The sequence below is a fragment of the Cebidichthys violaceus genome, unplaced genomic scaffold, assembly GCF_023349555.1.
Source record: "Cebidichthys violaceus isolate CVI_PGR_0920_01 unplaced genomic scaffold, fCebVio1.0.p SCAF_45, whole genome shotgun sequence".
In the NCBI taxonomy this organism is placed as follows: Eukaryota; Metazoa; Chordata; class Actinopteri; order Perciformes; family Stichaeidae; genus Cebidichthys; species Cebidichthys violaceus.
Window position 1 is genome coordinate 350,001 of NW_027176650.1, and position 14,252 is coordinate 364,252.

General features: G+C 45.4%; 2 protein-coding genes across 3 annotated transcripts in view; one reads left to right on the plus strand and one right to left on the minus strand.

The window, feature by feature from the left end:
• The window catches only part of asah2 (N-acylsphingosine amidohydrolase 2), a 10,235-nt gene extending 6,211 nt beyond the window's left edge, over positions 1 to 4,024 (plus strand). For both annotated transcript variants that reach the window (XM_068729221.1, XM_068729222.1), the window contains exons 13-21: positions 282 to 397; positions 516 to 610; positions 995 to 1,034; positions 1,137 to 1,235; positions 1,362 to 1,457; positions 1,734 to 1,883; positions 2,165 to 2,221; positions 2,317 to 2,405; positions 2,975 to 4,024. In XM_068729221.1, coding sequence (XP_068585322.1) covers positions 282 to 397; positions 516 to 610; positions 995 to 1,034; positions 1,137 to 1,235; positions 1,362 to 1,457; positions 1,734 to 1,883; positions 2,165 to 2,221; positions 2,317 to 2,405; positions 2,975 to 3,173 — 941 coding nt within the window. In that variant the 3' untranslated portion in view covers positions 3,174 to 4,024. The remainder of the gene's footprint in view (positions 1 to 281; positions 398 to 515; positions 611 to 994; positions 1,035 to 1,136; positions 1,236 to 1,361; positions 1,458 to 1,733; positions 1,884 to 2,164; positions 2,222 to 2,316; positions 2,406 to 2,974) is intronic.
• A 1,428-nt stretch (positions 4,025 to 5,452) lies between these two features.
• Positions 5,453 to 13,793, minus strand: LOC137886764 (protein FAM13C-like). The gene is made up of 11 exons (XM_068729376.1): positions 12,823 to 13,793; positions 12,153 to 12,483; positions 11,733 to 11,874; positions 11,326 to 11,407; positions 11,159 to 11,222; positions 8,831 to 8,951; positions 8,312 to 8,395; positions 8,002 to 8,097; positions 7,674 to 7,873; positions 7,482 to 7,583; positions 5,453 to 6,941 (listed from the first exon to the last, which is right to left on the minus strand). Exons 1-11 carry the CDS (start codon positions 13,031 to 13,033, stop codon positions 6,818 to 6,820), a joined length of 1,557 nt encoding a protein of 518 aa, XP_068585477.1. The 5' UTR covers positions 13,034 to 13,793; the 3' UTR covers positions 5,453 to 6,817.
• Between the last annotated feature and the right edge of the window lie 459 nt (positions 13,794 to 14,252).

Consider the following 14,252-nt stretch of genomic DNA (forward strand, 5'->3'; position numbering starts at 1 on the left):
CCTATGGTTCTACTGTGGTTCTCCTATGATTCTCCTGTGGTCCCACTGTGGTTCGTCTATAATTCTCCACTGGTTCTACTGTGATTCTCCTGTGGTCCCCACTGTGGTTCTCCTATGATTCTCCTGTGGTTCTACTGTGGTTCTCCTGTGGTTCTACTGTGGTTCTCCTATGATTCTCCTCTGGTTCTACTGTGGTTTTCCTCTGGTTCTCCAGTGGTTCTCCTGTGGTTCGGCCGGTTGTGGGTTTGAATTCCTCTGAACCTGTCTCTCTCTCTCTGTAGGCGCTGTGGAGGGTGACCCGTTCTGGGACGGGATCAGAGACGCCCTGCTGGGTCAGCCGTCCAATCAGACGCAGGAGTGTCATCGTCCCAAACCCATCCTGTTCAACACAGGGGAGGTGATGACGAGGCCGACCTTCATCGCGCACAGGTTCTAGATGATGTGAAGATAGTGGAGGTTTAATGTGTGTGTGTGTGTGTGTGTGTGTGTGTGTGTGTGTGTGTGTGTGTGTGTAGATGAACTGGCCTCTGCCGTGGCATCCTCAGATCGTCGATGTTCAGATCATCACCATCGGCTCTGTAGCTGTCCTAGCTGTTCCTGGAGAGATGACGTAACAACACTTCACTATTACTACTGACCACAATACTGCTGATGAGAATACTGCTCATTGTACTGATCACAATACTAAAGTACAATATGTACCTCTGAGATGTTGTACAGTATAAAGTACTATATGTACCTCTGAGATGTTGTACAGTATAAAGTACTATATGTACCTCTGAGATGTAATACAGTATAAAGTACGATATGTACCTCTGAGATGTAGTACAGTATAAAGTACAATATGTACCTCTGAGATGTAGTACAGTATAAAGTACAATATGTACCTCTGAGATGTAGTACAGTATAAAGTACAATATGTACCTCTGAGATGTAGTACAGTAAATCCCCGATGACATCACTCCGTCCTCACCTTGTCTCTGTGCTCTCACAGCACCATGTCAGGGAGGAGGCTACGAGAAGCCGTCAAACAGGTGAGACACAACGTGGACACAAACTACACCTTTACACACCTGTAACATGTGACCTCACAGTGTGTGTGTGTGTGTGTGTGTGTGTGTGTGTGTGTGTGTTAGGAGCTGGAGTCTGAGGGGGCGTTCAGGGACACAGAGGTGGTGATTGCCGGCCTGAGTAACGTCTACACTCACTACATCACCACCTATGAAGAGTACCAGGTACACAGCAGCTGAGGCTCATGGGTATTGTAGTATTTAGAGCTGTCCACTAAAACTCAGAGGAAAAAACAACTACTACACAGTTTCTAAGAAACCAAGTGTAAATACATGACCGTTATACTTCAGGTGCAGCGGTACGAAGGAGCCTCCACCATCTACGGTCCGCACACGCTCAGTGCGTATCTGCACAGGTACCGAGACCTGGCCAGAGCCATCGCACAGGTGAGACCGGACCACACCTGTGATGATGTAATGAGGAGCCACTCACGTGTGTTAGGGTTACACAGTACAACACACATGTGTGTGTCACGGCTGTCTAAATTTGCACTCCATCTGGAAGTCAGAACTGTTTTGTGTCATTGTGACTTCCTCTTCCAGAGGACATCATCATCATCATCATTATCTCTGACATCCATCTTAAAAATGACAGGAAAAAGAATCCTCATGTTTTTAAGGTTTCTTCACTCCACATGGTTCTGATGTGTTCCTTGTTTTTAGGACAGAGTGTCGGAGCTGCCGCTCGGCCCTCAGCCTCCGTTCTTTCAGAAGAATCTCTTCAATCTGCTGCCTGCACCAACTGTGGACAGGAAACCAGAGAACAGCAGCTTTGGAGATGTCCTGGAGCAGGTGTACCCCGTCTACAGACAGGTGGGGGTCTTTCTCTGAGGCGTCCCTCAGGGCTCCATACTGGGCCCGGTATTGAGCCTTGAGGCGTTCCTCAGGGCTCCATACTGGGCCCGGTATTGAGCCTTGAGGCGTCCCTCAGGGCTCCATACTGGGCCCGGTATTGAGCCTTGAGGCGTTCCTCAGAGCTCCGTACTGGGCCCAGTAGTTTCAGTCCTCTTTCAGTTTGAACTAAAGCGTTATGCTGACGACACCCTGCTGTTTTTACGTGAACACACATAAACATGTTTGAACGTGTCCTTCAGGGTGACGTCGTCTCCGTCACGTTCGTAGCAGGAAACCCCAGAAACTCTGGAGACATCGTAAGACCAAGTTTAGTTTTGTACTTTGTTTCCTTGATTCCTCTTTGTAGTGTTACTTTCCTCTCTAACCTCCTTGGTGTTGTCGTCCGCCACAGAGAGATAAAACCTTTGTGACTGTGGAGATTTATGACAACAGAACAGACACCTGGGAGATCGTCCACACTGATGCATCATGGGAGACCAGGTAGGTCAGTGTTTAGTAGGTTTGATGTGAAGGCCAGTGGTGGAGGAAGTATCCTTTATTTTAGTAAAAGTACTAATACCACAGTTTAAAAATACTGTTAGAGTAAAAGTACTAATACCACAGTTTAAAAATACTGTTACAGTTAAAGTACTAATACCACGGTTTAAAAATACTATTACAGTAAAAGTACCAATACCATGGTTTAAAAATACTGTTACAGTTAAAGTATTAATACCACAGTTTAACAATACTGTAATATCTTAAGTACTAATATCACCTTGAAAAATACTGTCACAGTAAAAGTACTAATAGCACACAGTAGAAATACTGTTACAGTAAGTAAAAAGTATAAATGAGTAAAATGAAGTAAAGGTATTGTGTGTACTGTGACTGGTGTACTATTATATATTCTATCATTAGATTATTATTACTCATGTATTAATGTAAAATCATGGATTCATCTGTTGAAACTTCACCATCAGGACAAAATGTGTTCGGGTTGATAATTTAAACACCAACGTTTGACTCCAGCTGTCTCTGAGGACGTTTCGTGTGGTCTCTCTCTGCAGGTTTCACTGGCTGAAGGGTTCGAATCAGCGGAGTAATTCCACCATCGAGTGGCACATCCCCCCGTCGGCCCCCAGCGGCTCCTACAGGATCAAACACTACGGACACTACAAGCACAGGACGGGCTGGCAGACCTTCATCACGCCGTACGAAGGCATGTCCGACGTCTTCAGGGTCTCCGCCAGCTTCTACTATCAGTGAACTTCAGCACAATTAATGAAGGGGAAACCTTCTGCTGTGAAATTAATTAATTTAGAAACCAATCACATCTAAATGTACAAATACTGTTCATACCATCATGTGTATGTTGTTAATATGAAATTAAATATACAGAGACATGACCAAAGAGTCCTCAATGATAGCAACAACCATAATAGTAATTGTATGAGTGTGTTTGTTAACAATACTTGTGTATTTTTACTTTAGTTACATCTTCAATGCAGGATTTTTACTTTGTGGTATTAGAACTTGAACTTCAAGTAAAGGATCTGAAAACTTACCCAATTTACATTATATTGAGTATTTGACCCTTGGCTAGTGTCTTCATCAATTAGCATGATGTTCATTTAGTCAATTATGGTCCATTTAGAGTCAAACAGACCATAAAAGAACAAAAAAAAAAGAGGATGGCGACAGATAAAAACCAAAATGCAGACAGGAAAAAAAAAACATGGTCATGGCCAAAAACCAAGATGGTGACGGACAAAAACCAAGATGGCGACGGACAAAAACCAAGATGGCGACGGACAAAAACCAAGATGGCAAAGGCCCAAAACCAAGATGGCAACGGGACAAAAACCAAAATGGCAATGACCAAAAACCAAGCTGGCGATAGCCAAAAACCAAGATGGCGAGGGTTTGTTTGTTTGTATGTTCTTAATATAACATAAAATATACAGAGACATGACCAAAGAGTCCTCAATGGTAGCTACAACAATAACAATACTTGTGTATTTGTACATTAGCTACATCTTCAATGCAGGACTTGTAATGAAGTATTTTTACTTTGTGGTATTACAACTTTAACATCAAGTAAAGGATCTGAAAACGTATCCCAATATGTAAACATTCATTCCTCTCATATTGAGCATTGAACATTGTGTTGATAGCAAAAATATTTATTTTGAAAGTGGTCTGTATAGAAACTCATGAAGCAAACCAGAACATCAACAGGTCGGTTCTCGTTTCCACGTTTTATTCTGATGAAAACACTTGAGCACTACAATTTACCTTCTACTCAGTTTTCCAATCATGTTAAAATAAAAACGTATTCGCTGGCTGTAATTTGTTCAGCTGCAGGTTCTTCAGAGCACAACGATTTAATCTGGATTCATAGTCGACACTATTGTTGTATACGACACTTCATACCTGTGTTTACATCCAGGTAACTTATCGTTTCTCTCTGGTCCACCTGGAGACACAGGGTCCTGGTTCAGCTCATTCAGAACTCTGGTCCACCTGGAGACACAGGGTCCTGGTTCAGCTCATTCAGGACTCTGGTACACCTGGAGACGCAGGGTCCTGGTTCAGTTCATTCAGGACTCTGGTCCACCTGGAGACACAGGGTCCTGGTTCAGTTCATTCAGGACTCTGGTCCACCTGGAGACACAGGGTCCTGGTTCAGCTTTATTCAGGACTCAGGTCCACCTGGAGACACAGGGTCCTGGTTCAGTTCATTCAGAACTCAGGTCCACCTGGAGACACAGGGTCCTGATTCAACTCATTCAGGACTCTGGTCTACCTGGAGACACAGGGTCCTGGTGAAAAGATAAACCAACATTTAAATACATTCAGTTCACAATCAGTAGCTAGCATAGCATAGACGTGCTAACGCTAATGTACTGTGCTAACGTTAGCTCCACTAACATTTATCTTCTTCAACCTCTCTGAGTAACGAATCTCACTGTTAAATAATGTTTAACAAGACGAGATCCAGATCCACAAGACCAGAAACCAGTCTGAGGACCAGAACCACCCTACGCTGTGATGTGATTGGTCAGTCTGTAGACCAGAACCACGCTACGCTGTGTTTGGACAGTCTGCGTTAAGAGGCTTTGTGAAGGGTCAATTGGTTCTAACTAAAAGGTCAATTTTACAATTTTTTAAATTTGTAATTGTAATGAATTTAAATTTGCACTCAGTTTTCAGACATAAGCGGCTGACCACACTTCAACAACACTTTGGTTAGCAGGTAAAGCGGCGTGTTGCCTCATGAAACTATCACAACATGAGATATGAATCTCCTCTCACACTCCCTATTTCTCTCACAGCTAACTAGCTAACTAGCTAGCTAAACAAGAAGTCAGAGGTTAAGTAGTAAAGCCCGCCTCTTGCTTGATTTGATTGCCTGCCTGGGTGAAGCATGACACTGATGAGCGGTGAGACTATTTTAACTTTTAAACCTAGAAGAACCTCGACTCATCATCACCTCCCTTCGTACCGACTCATGCACTCGATGAAGGAAATGCAACAACTCGCCGTCTGGTCTCATATTATTGATCTTTATTCTAAAATATTTGATTGATAGAAACTCCAAACCTCTGAAACGAGGTACGAAGCCGCTGCAGGACGTCTCGTCTTCACTGATCGATCCAGAGGACACAATGATCATGTTGCATATTAAACATTAAACTTTGGATACAAAATAAATTCATGTGCTCTGATACGAATACATTCGTCTCCATCAGATCTCAGCATACAGAATAACAATTGTTTCTACGTCTTCGTCCCAAACGTCCACACAGTTCAGTTGAAGCTCATCAGCTCTTTCAGAGGTTTGTTTTGTCCAACAACATAAAAGGAAGCCATTCTTAAATAAACTCTCGTCTTAAAAGTGCTTTCAGTTGGACACACACACACATTTCGTTTGGTATAAAATTAACATTTTGGTCCATTACATACGTTTACAGTTACTTCAGAAACGTCCTCGTCTCTGCAGACAAAATTATTCAGAATGAGGATGCAGGTAAATAAATACACACTGAAGGATGCTGGTATACAAGTTTCCACTGACACACGTCTCTTTTTACTTAATAAAACCTTTCTGGAGTATTTACAGTATTTACAGTTTGGAGAGGAAGCTAAGCATAAAAATAAGTGAGATAAGACAAGTGAGCGGCCAAGTGAGCGGCCTCTATAACATAAAGACATAAACATATACATTTGAATGTTAACATGCTACCTTAACATGCTAAATGTGCTACACGAACATGCTAACGTTAGGCACGACCAGCCAGGCTAGCTGTTTCCTTTATGCTAAGCTAAGCCCACGCAGTGAAAGTGATTTCAGAGCTTCATGTGTTTGAGCTGCATTCTCTCTAGTGTCCACCAGGGGGCGACTCCTCTGGTTGTATAGAAGTCTAGTCTAAAATGACTCTACTTCTCTCTTGATTTATTCCCTCAGTAAACATTGTAAACATGAGTTTATGGTCTCAATCTCTAGTTTACAGTCTTCTTCAATACAGCATGATGTTCATTTAGTACATTATGCTCCATTTAGAGTCAAACAGACCAGAAAAAAACAAGAAGATGGCAACAGATAAAAACCAAGATGGCGACTTTAAAACGTCAGTCCACAAACAATCGGGTGACCTCATGGAGACTACGTCCACTTCTTCTGTACAGTCGGAGGCAGTAGCTTCATATTTACTGACCAGACAAGAGAGAGTTTGATTCCAGAACGTTGAGCTTTTCTTTTAAATCAATATATTTATACTTCCACTGGCGTTGTGAACATCGCTGAAGGATAAATAAAGCGTGACCTACCACCACTTCCTCTCCTCTGAACAGGAAATATTATTATTATCCTCTCAGAGAACCACATGTCTGGGAGCTCCGGTTTCCTCTCACATGGTTTTGGTGACTTCCTGTTTGCTGAGGAGGACTTCCAGGAGGCGGAGCTTAGCCTTGAGCTGTTTGTAGTCCTGGTACTCCTCCTTCATCGGACTGCGATCCTCCTTCTGGCAGATTCTGTCGGTAAAACACAAGATGAGTTAAATAAGGCTCTCGATGTGACTCTTATCTGATCTCTTTAACTCTGTTTAACAACTGTTGCTTGTTTAAATAAGATCAGTAACACCTTTAATCTGTAGTCCTTCTGTTTTGGTGGTTTAGTGAGGACTTTTGAAGCCTCCAGTTCAACGATTTGTCCTTCGCCATCTTGTTTTTTTGCAACCAGTGAACAGGAAGTGACCATATATGGACTGAGGAGGAGTGACGTAGAGACGCCGTCTACGTCTCTGGTAGAGACCTGTCAATCAGCGTGTAGCCCCGCCCCTAAATCATCCCCTGCTTTATGGTCTGTTTGTCTCTAAATGGAGCATAATGTACTAAATGAAAATCATGCTGTATTGAAGAAGACTGTAAACTAGAGATTGAGACCATAAACTCATGTTTACAATGTTTACTGAGGGAATAAATCAAGAGAGAAGTAGAGTCATTTTAGACTAGACTTCTATACAACCAGAGGAGTCGTCCCCTGGTGGACAGTAGGGTCTCTTTGTCTCTCACCTTCCAGTCTGACGCTGATACTCGTCCTCAAACTCTCTCAGAGCTTTACGCCTCGTTTTCTTCTCTGCCCTCGTCTCTCGGAGACACTCCAGCAGCTGAGACCTGGAGGACAGAGTGAAGGGTTAACGACTCTCTGTCCACGTACCAGGAGAGTCCAAGTCCACTAGTCTAGACCTCGATGGACACACAGACCTGGAGGCTTCGTGCAGGTTGGCCGTGGTGACGGCGGCTTGTTGATGGACGGCCTTCACCTCGTCCAACGGGGACACGAAGGCCGGGTCGCCGTCCTCCTCGCCCGCTGCAGGTCTGGTCGCTCTGCGAGGAGGCGGGACGGGAGTTTCGAGGACCGTGGTGGAACTCATGGAGTCTTCATCGGAACCATCCTCTTCCTCCTGAGAGACGCAGTCAGAGACTCTGAGAGGAGATCCTTCTGTACTATTAAACAAATGGAACTGAAACACTGAAGAGATGATGATGAAGATCAATATGTTTCACTGAGTGATGAAGAAGAGTTCCTCACTATGGTGCCGATGGTCGGACTGCTGCACAGTAAACGTTTGATCATCTGGTATCGGTCATAGAGAGGCTTCACCAGGGTCTTCTCCTGCTTCACCGCCTGAGAGACAGACAGGGACAGAGAGACAGAGACAGAGAGAGAGAGAGAGAGAGAGAGAGAGACAGAGAGAGAGACAGACAGTGTCTTCAGTTTCATATGACCTATCTTTAAAAGTTATTTACTCTCCTTTGTATTTTGTCTTTCCTGTCTCTATGCAGTGTCTCACTCTGTCCACTAGGTGGTGCTGTAACCATGATCAGCCCAGAGGACTCACCGGTCGGCCGTGCAGACTCTCGAAGTACAGCAGACACTTCTGCAGGGTGATCTTCTCCAGAACCATCTGAGCCTGAGTCATCTCCTAAAAATACACAAAGCCTGGTGAGGATGTGTGTTAGCATGTTAGCATGTTCTTCCTTTCAGTAACACGTCACTGACTCGTGATTATAAATGATTTGCTCTACAGATGACTTCAAAATAAATATTGTTGTTATCAACACAATTTTGGTAATGATGATTAAGATTATTTAAGATTCATTCATCTCATTTAGTTTCTGGTTGTATTGAGGACAAATGAATGGTTTATGAATGGTGACTTTTACTTTGTTATTGACCTCAGAATGAGACAGAGACACAGACAGGTACACAGAGAGACAGACAGGTAAACAGAGAGACAGATAGGTCAACAGAGAGACAGATAGGTCAACAGAGAGACAGACAGGTAAACAGAGAGACAGATAGGTCAACAAAGGAACAGACTGGTCAACAGAACCACATCAGTGTGACGTTCAGGGACCTTCATGTTGTCTGGCAGGCCCAAAGCCAGCCTCTTCTCCCTCAGCCGTCTGAACAGAGACTCCACCGTCTCCTCCAGGGTGGGCTTGTGGTCTGTCACCCCCTGCTGGCCTGAGCCGGACCTGCAGGACACATTCACACTGTTGGGTCTGATCCCAGGGCCACACTGAGCATGTGCAGAGGGTGTTTGTGGTGTTACTGGTGTTTGTGGTGTTACTGGAGTTTGTGGTGTTTGTGGTGTTACTGGTGTTTGTGGTGTTACTGGTGTTGCTGGTGTTTGTGGTGTTTGTGGTGTTACTGGTGTTTGTGGTGTTTGTGGTGTTGCTGGTGTTTGTGGTGTTACTGGTGTTTGTGGTGTTACTGGAGTTTGTGGTGTTACTGTGTTTGTGGTGTTACTGGTGTTTGTGGTGTTACTGGAGTTTGTGGTGTTTGTGGTGTTACTGTGTGTGTGGTGCTATTGGTGTTTGTGGTGTTACTGGTGTTTGTGGTGTTACTGTGTTTGTGGTGCTACTGGTGTTTGTGGTGTTTGTGGTGTTACTGGTGTTTGTGGTGTTACTGGTGTTTGTGGTGTTTGTGGTGTTACTGGTGTTTGTGGTGTTTGTGGTGTTGCTGGTGTTACTGGTGTTACTGGTGTTTGTGGTGTTACTGGTGTTACTGGTGTTTGTGGTGCTACTGGTGTTTGTGGTGTTACTGGTGTTTGTGGTGTTACTAGTGTTTGTGGTGTTACTGGTGTTTGTGGTGTTTGTGGTGTTGCTGGTGTTTGTGGTGTTACTAGTGTTACTGGTGTTTGTGGTGTTGCTGGTGTTTGTGGTGTTACTGGTGTTTGTGGTGTTGCTGGTGTTTGTAGTGTTACTAGTGTTACTGGTGTTTGTGGTGTTGCTGGTGTTTGTGGTGTTACTAGTGTTACTGGTGTTTGTGGTGTTGCTGGTGTTTGTGGTGTTACTGGTGTTTGTGGTGCTACTGGTGTTTGTGATGTTACTGGTGTTTGTGGTGTTACTGGTGTTTGTGATGTTACTGGTGTTTGTGGTGTTGCTGGTGTTTGTAGTGTTACTAGTGTTTGTGGTGTTACTGGTGTTTGTGGTGTTGCTGGTGTTTGTGGTGTTACTGGTGTTTGTGGTGTTGCTGGTGTTTGTAGTGTTACTAGTGTTTGTGGTGCTACTGGTGTTTGTGGTGCTACTGGTGTTTGTGGTGTTACTGGTGTTTGTGGTGTTGCTGGTGTTTGTAGTGTTACTAGTGTTTGTGGTGTTACTGGTGTTTGTGGTGTTGCTGGTGTTTGTGGTGTTACTAGTGTTACTGGTGTTTGTGGTGTTGCTGGTGTTTGTGGTGCTACTGGTGTTTGTGGTGTTACTGGTGTTTGTGGTGTTACTGGTGTTTGTGGTGTTGCTGGTGTTTGTAGTGTTACTAGTGTTACTGGTGTTTGTGGTGTTACTGGTGTTTGTGGTGTTTGTGGTGTTGCTGGTGTTTGTGGTGTTACTAGTGTTACTGGTGTTTGTGGTATTGCTGGTGTTTGTGGTGTTACTGGTGTTTGTGGTGTTGCTGGTGTTTGTAGTGTTACTAGTGTTTGTGGTGTTACTGGTGTTTGTGGTGTTGCTGGTGTTTGTGGTGTTACTAGTGTTACTGGTGTTTGTGGTGTTGCTGGTGTTTGTGGTGCTACTGGTGTTTGTGGTGTTACTGGTGTTTGTGGTGTTACTGGTGTTTGTGGTGTTGCTGGTGTTTGTAGTGTTACTAGTGTTACTGGTGTTTGTGGTGTTACTGGTGTTTGTGGTGTTTGTGGTGTTGCTGGTGTTTGTGGTGTTACTAGTGTTACTGGTGTTTGTGGTGTTGCTGGTGTTTGTGGTGTTACTGGTGTTTGTGGTGTTACTGGTGTTTGTGGTGCTACTGGTGTTTGTGATGTTACTGGTGTTTGTGGTGTTACTGGTGTTTGTGGTGCTACTGGTGTTTGTGGTGTTACTGGTGTTTGTGGTGCTACTGGTGTTTGTGATGTTACTGGTGTGTGTGGTGCGACTGGTGTTTGTGATGTTACTGGTGTTTGTGGTGTTACTGGTGTTACTGGTGTTTGTGGTGTTGCTGGTGTTTGTGGTGTTACTGGTGTTGCTGGTGTTTGTGGTGTTACTGGTGTTTGTGGTGTTGCTGGTGTTTGTGGTGTTACTGGTGTTTGTGGTGCTACTGGTGTTTGTGGTGTTACTGGTGTTGCTGGTGTTTGTGGTGTTACTGGTGTTTGTGGTGTTTGTGGTGTTTGTGGTGTTTGTGGTGCTACTGGTGTTTGTGGTGTTACTGGTGTTTGTGGTGTTACTGGTGTTTGTGGTGTTACTGGTGTTTGTGGTGTTACCTGCAGGAGTTCTCCGGACCGTCCGGCTCCTTCGACTCAAACACCGACTCTCTGAGTCTCATCTCTGCACACAAACACACAGAATGTACTTTTATTTTTTGGGTTTCTGTACCGAAGGTTCCTCCGAGAGAGGATGACAAGTTTAACCAACAGACCTGTGAACAGACCTTTGAGCTGTCTGCGAGCCTTTGCCAGTTCACCCATCACTCGGATCATCTCTGGGTTTGAGTATTTATCGTTGTGAGATGGCTGAGAAACACAGAGAAACCATCAGAGGAAGTAAAACCAACTGGACCAACCACTCTGAAATATTACTCAAGTAAAGTACAAGTACCTCTAAATTGTACAGGAGTATTTCCATTTGATGTGACTTTATACTTCTACTGCACTACATTTATCTGATAAAGTTTTGGAAAATCAACTCTTATTTTGAAAATCCTGTCATGAATTGACCACCTGAACCAGGATCAGTTCCAAACAGCTGGTTTGGATTCAAGTCTGGCCTTTTGTGTATGTAATCTTTAAACCTACTTCTACCATCTCTGACCAGAGTCCTGGTCCCTGCTGTGTGTACCTTGTAGTTCATCTCGTGCTCAAATTGGTCCTCAAACCTTCGGACCTTCTTCTTCAGGGTCTGAATCTGTCTGGTGACGAACGTGATGGACGAGGGACACTCCAGGTCCTCTGAGACCTCGGTCCGGTCCCGAGCCCGACACCTGGACACAAACACAGACAGGTTAACAGACAGACGGACAGACAGACAGGTTAACAGACAGACGGACAGACAGACAGGTAAACAGACAGACAGACAGACAGACAGGTTAACAGAAGGACAGACAGACAGGTAAACAGAAGGACAGACAGACAGACAGGTTAACAGACAGACAGACGGACAGACAGACAGGTAAACAGACAGACAGACAGACAGGTTAACAGAAGGACAGACAGACAGGTAAACAGAGGGACAGACAGGCAGACAGACAGGCAGACCTACTGGATGTACTGCTGGCTGCAGGGCGGTGAGGGGGCATTGTCGGGGTCGGAGTTGAACCTGTGACTGAGGCTGGAGCAGCGAGGGGAGGGCAGAGGGGTGGGGCCACCGAGCTGGAGGAGAGCTCCGCCTCCTCCAAGGGGGGGAGGGGCCAGCAGCTGGAGGAGAGCTCCTCCTTCTCCTCTAGCTCCTCCCCCCTCATCCCCAGGGGAATAAGGGTGAGGGACGGGGGGCGGAGCTCCATCGGGCATCAGAGGCTGCTGGCCAGGCTGGATGGTGGTAAAGGGCTGGTGTCTGGGGGACTGTGGAGGTCTGGTGAGGACCGTCAGGAGGTCTACAGAGACACAGAGAGACATCTACTGATACTACTACTGGTACTACTACTACTACTACTACTGATGCTACTACTACTGATACTACTACTGATACTACTACTACTACTACTACAACTGATACTACTACTACTGATACAACTACTACTGATACTACTACTACTGATACTACTACTACTACTGATACTACTACAACTACTGATACTACTACTACTAATACTACTACTACTGATACTACTACTGATACTACTACTACTACTACTGATACTACTACTACAGTAGCAGAAAGACAGACAGACAGACAGGTGTGTGTACAGACAGACAGACAGACAGACAGGTACCTGGGGGACTGTTCTCATCAGGGACATGGTGGCAGAGAGACAGAGTCTTCCCCTCCTTCCCTCCGAGCTCCACGGAGCCACAGGGGCTCTTCTGCTCCTTGCTGCCCAGGACAGGGGGGCTTTCCTCTGGGGACGGACCCAGAGGAGAGCCCCCCTCCACCTCCAGCGCCTGGAGCTTCAGCAGAGAACTCTGCAGGCAGAAGCAGAACATGCCCGACACACGGATCCAGAGATTAACCTGGTCCACAAAGAGGCTGTGTAGTAACTGGGATGGGTCAATGGTTCCAGATGTTAGCCAGATCCCAGCCTCTGAAGCACCACATGTGGAGGAGTGGCAGATTGTCTCAGCCGCCGGTTTGTTACAGTAGGATGGATATATAAAGAGGAGGCGTGCTGTTCAGGATGTAGTCTGTCCCCACAGTCCAAAGGATGACACCATTAACCTCCTGTCCATGAAGTAATCGGGTACCGCCCACTGAAACCAGCCAGCTCTTCCAGAGATTAGTCAGTGACGCTCCACATGAACCGCTTGCTCCGGTCCTTTCTTCATCTCCCTTCACTCCAGCGATTAGCCAGCTCCGCTGTCTTTCACACAAAACACTGATTCAAACTGATGCTTTCAAGCGCGTGACATTCCAGGAATTAGTCCCCTCCGTCGTGACTGAGCTCAGAGGGTGTACATGTTCATCCTGATGATGATGATGATGATGATGATGATGGTGGTGCTGATGCTACGATGGTGTCCTCACCTCCTCCTCCCTCGTTGGATTACTCATCCTCAGGCTCGTGAAGGACAGAGGAGAGGGGGGGGGGGGGCGTTCACACTCCCTCCTCTCTCCCATCTGAAGGGTGAGACACAGAGAGAGAGAGAGAGAGAGAGACAGAGAGAGAGAGAGAGAGACAGAGAGAGAGAGAGAGAGAGAGAGAGAGAGAGACAGAGAGACAGAGAGAGAGACAGAGAGAGATAGAGAGAGAGAGAAAGAGAGAGAGAGAGAGAGAGAGACAGAGAGAGATGGTAAACCTCTCTTCCTCATCATGAGATTTTTCCCGCATCGGTGGGGGAGGGGCTTGTTGATGACATCACCGTGTGTGTGTCTCATTCATAAAAAAGAAAGGAGGAGGCTGATAACCCCTTACTATCCAGTGTGTGTGTGTGTGTGTGTGTGTGTGTGTGTGTGTGTGTGTGTGTGTGTGTGTGTGTGTGTGTGTGTGTGCAGAGTTCTGCTGCAGTGTGAACCATCACGACTCAACAGCCAATCAAATCCTGTGATGTGATGAAGGAGCTTCTTTGTGTTCGTTGTGTGTAAACTTACAGGAAACACACAACGACCACAGAAGAAGAAGAGTCGCTGCGTCACCAGCTGCTTCGTGGACGTTTTGAAGCCTCCAGTTTAGCGTTTCGGCCGTCGCTAAAATGTGACATTGATGAA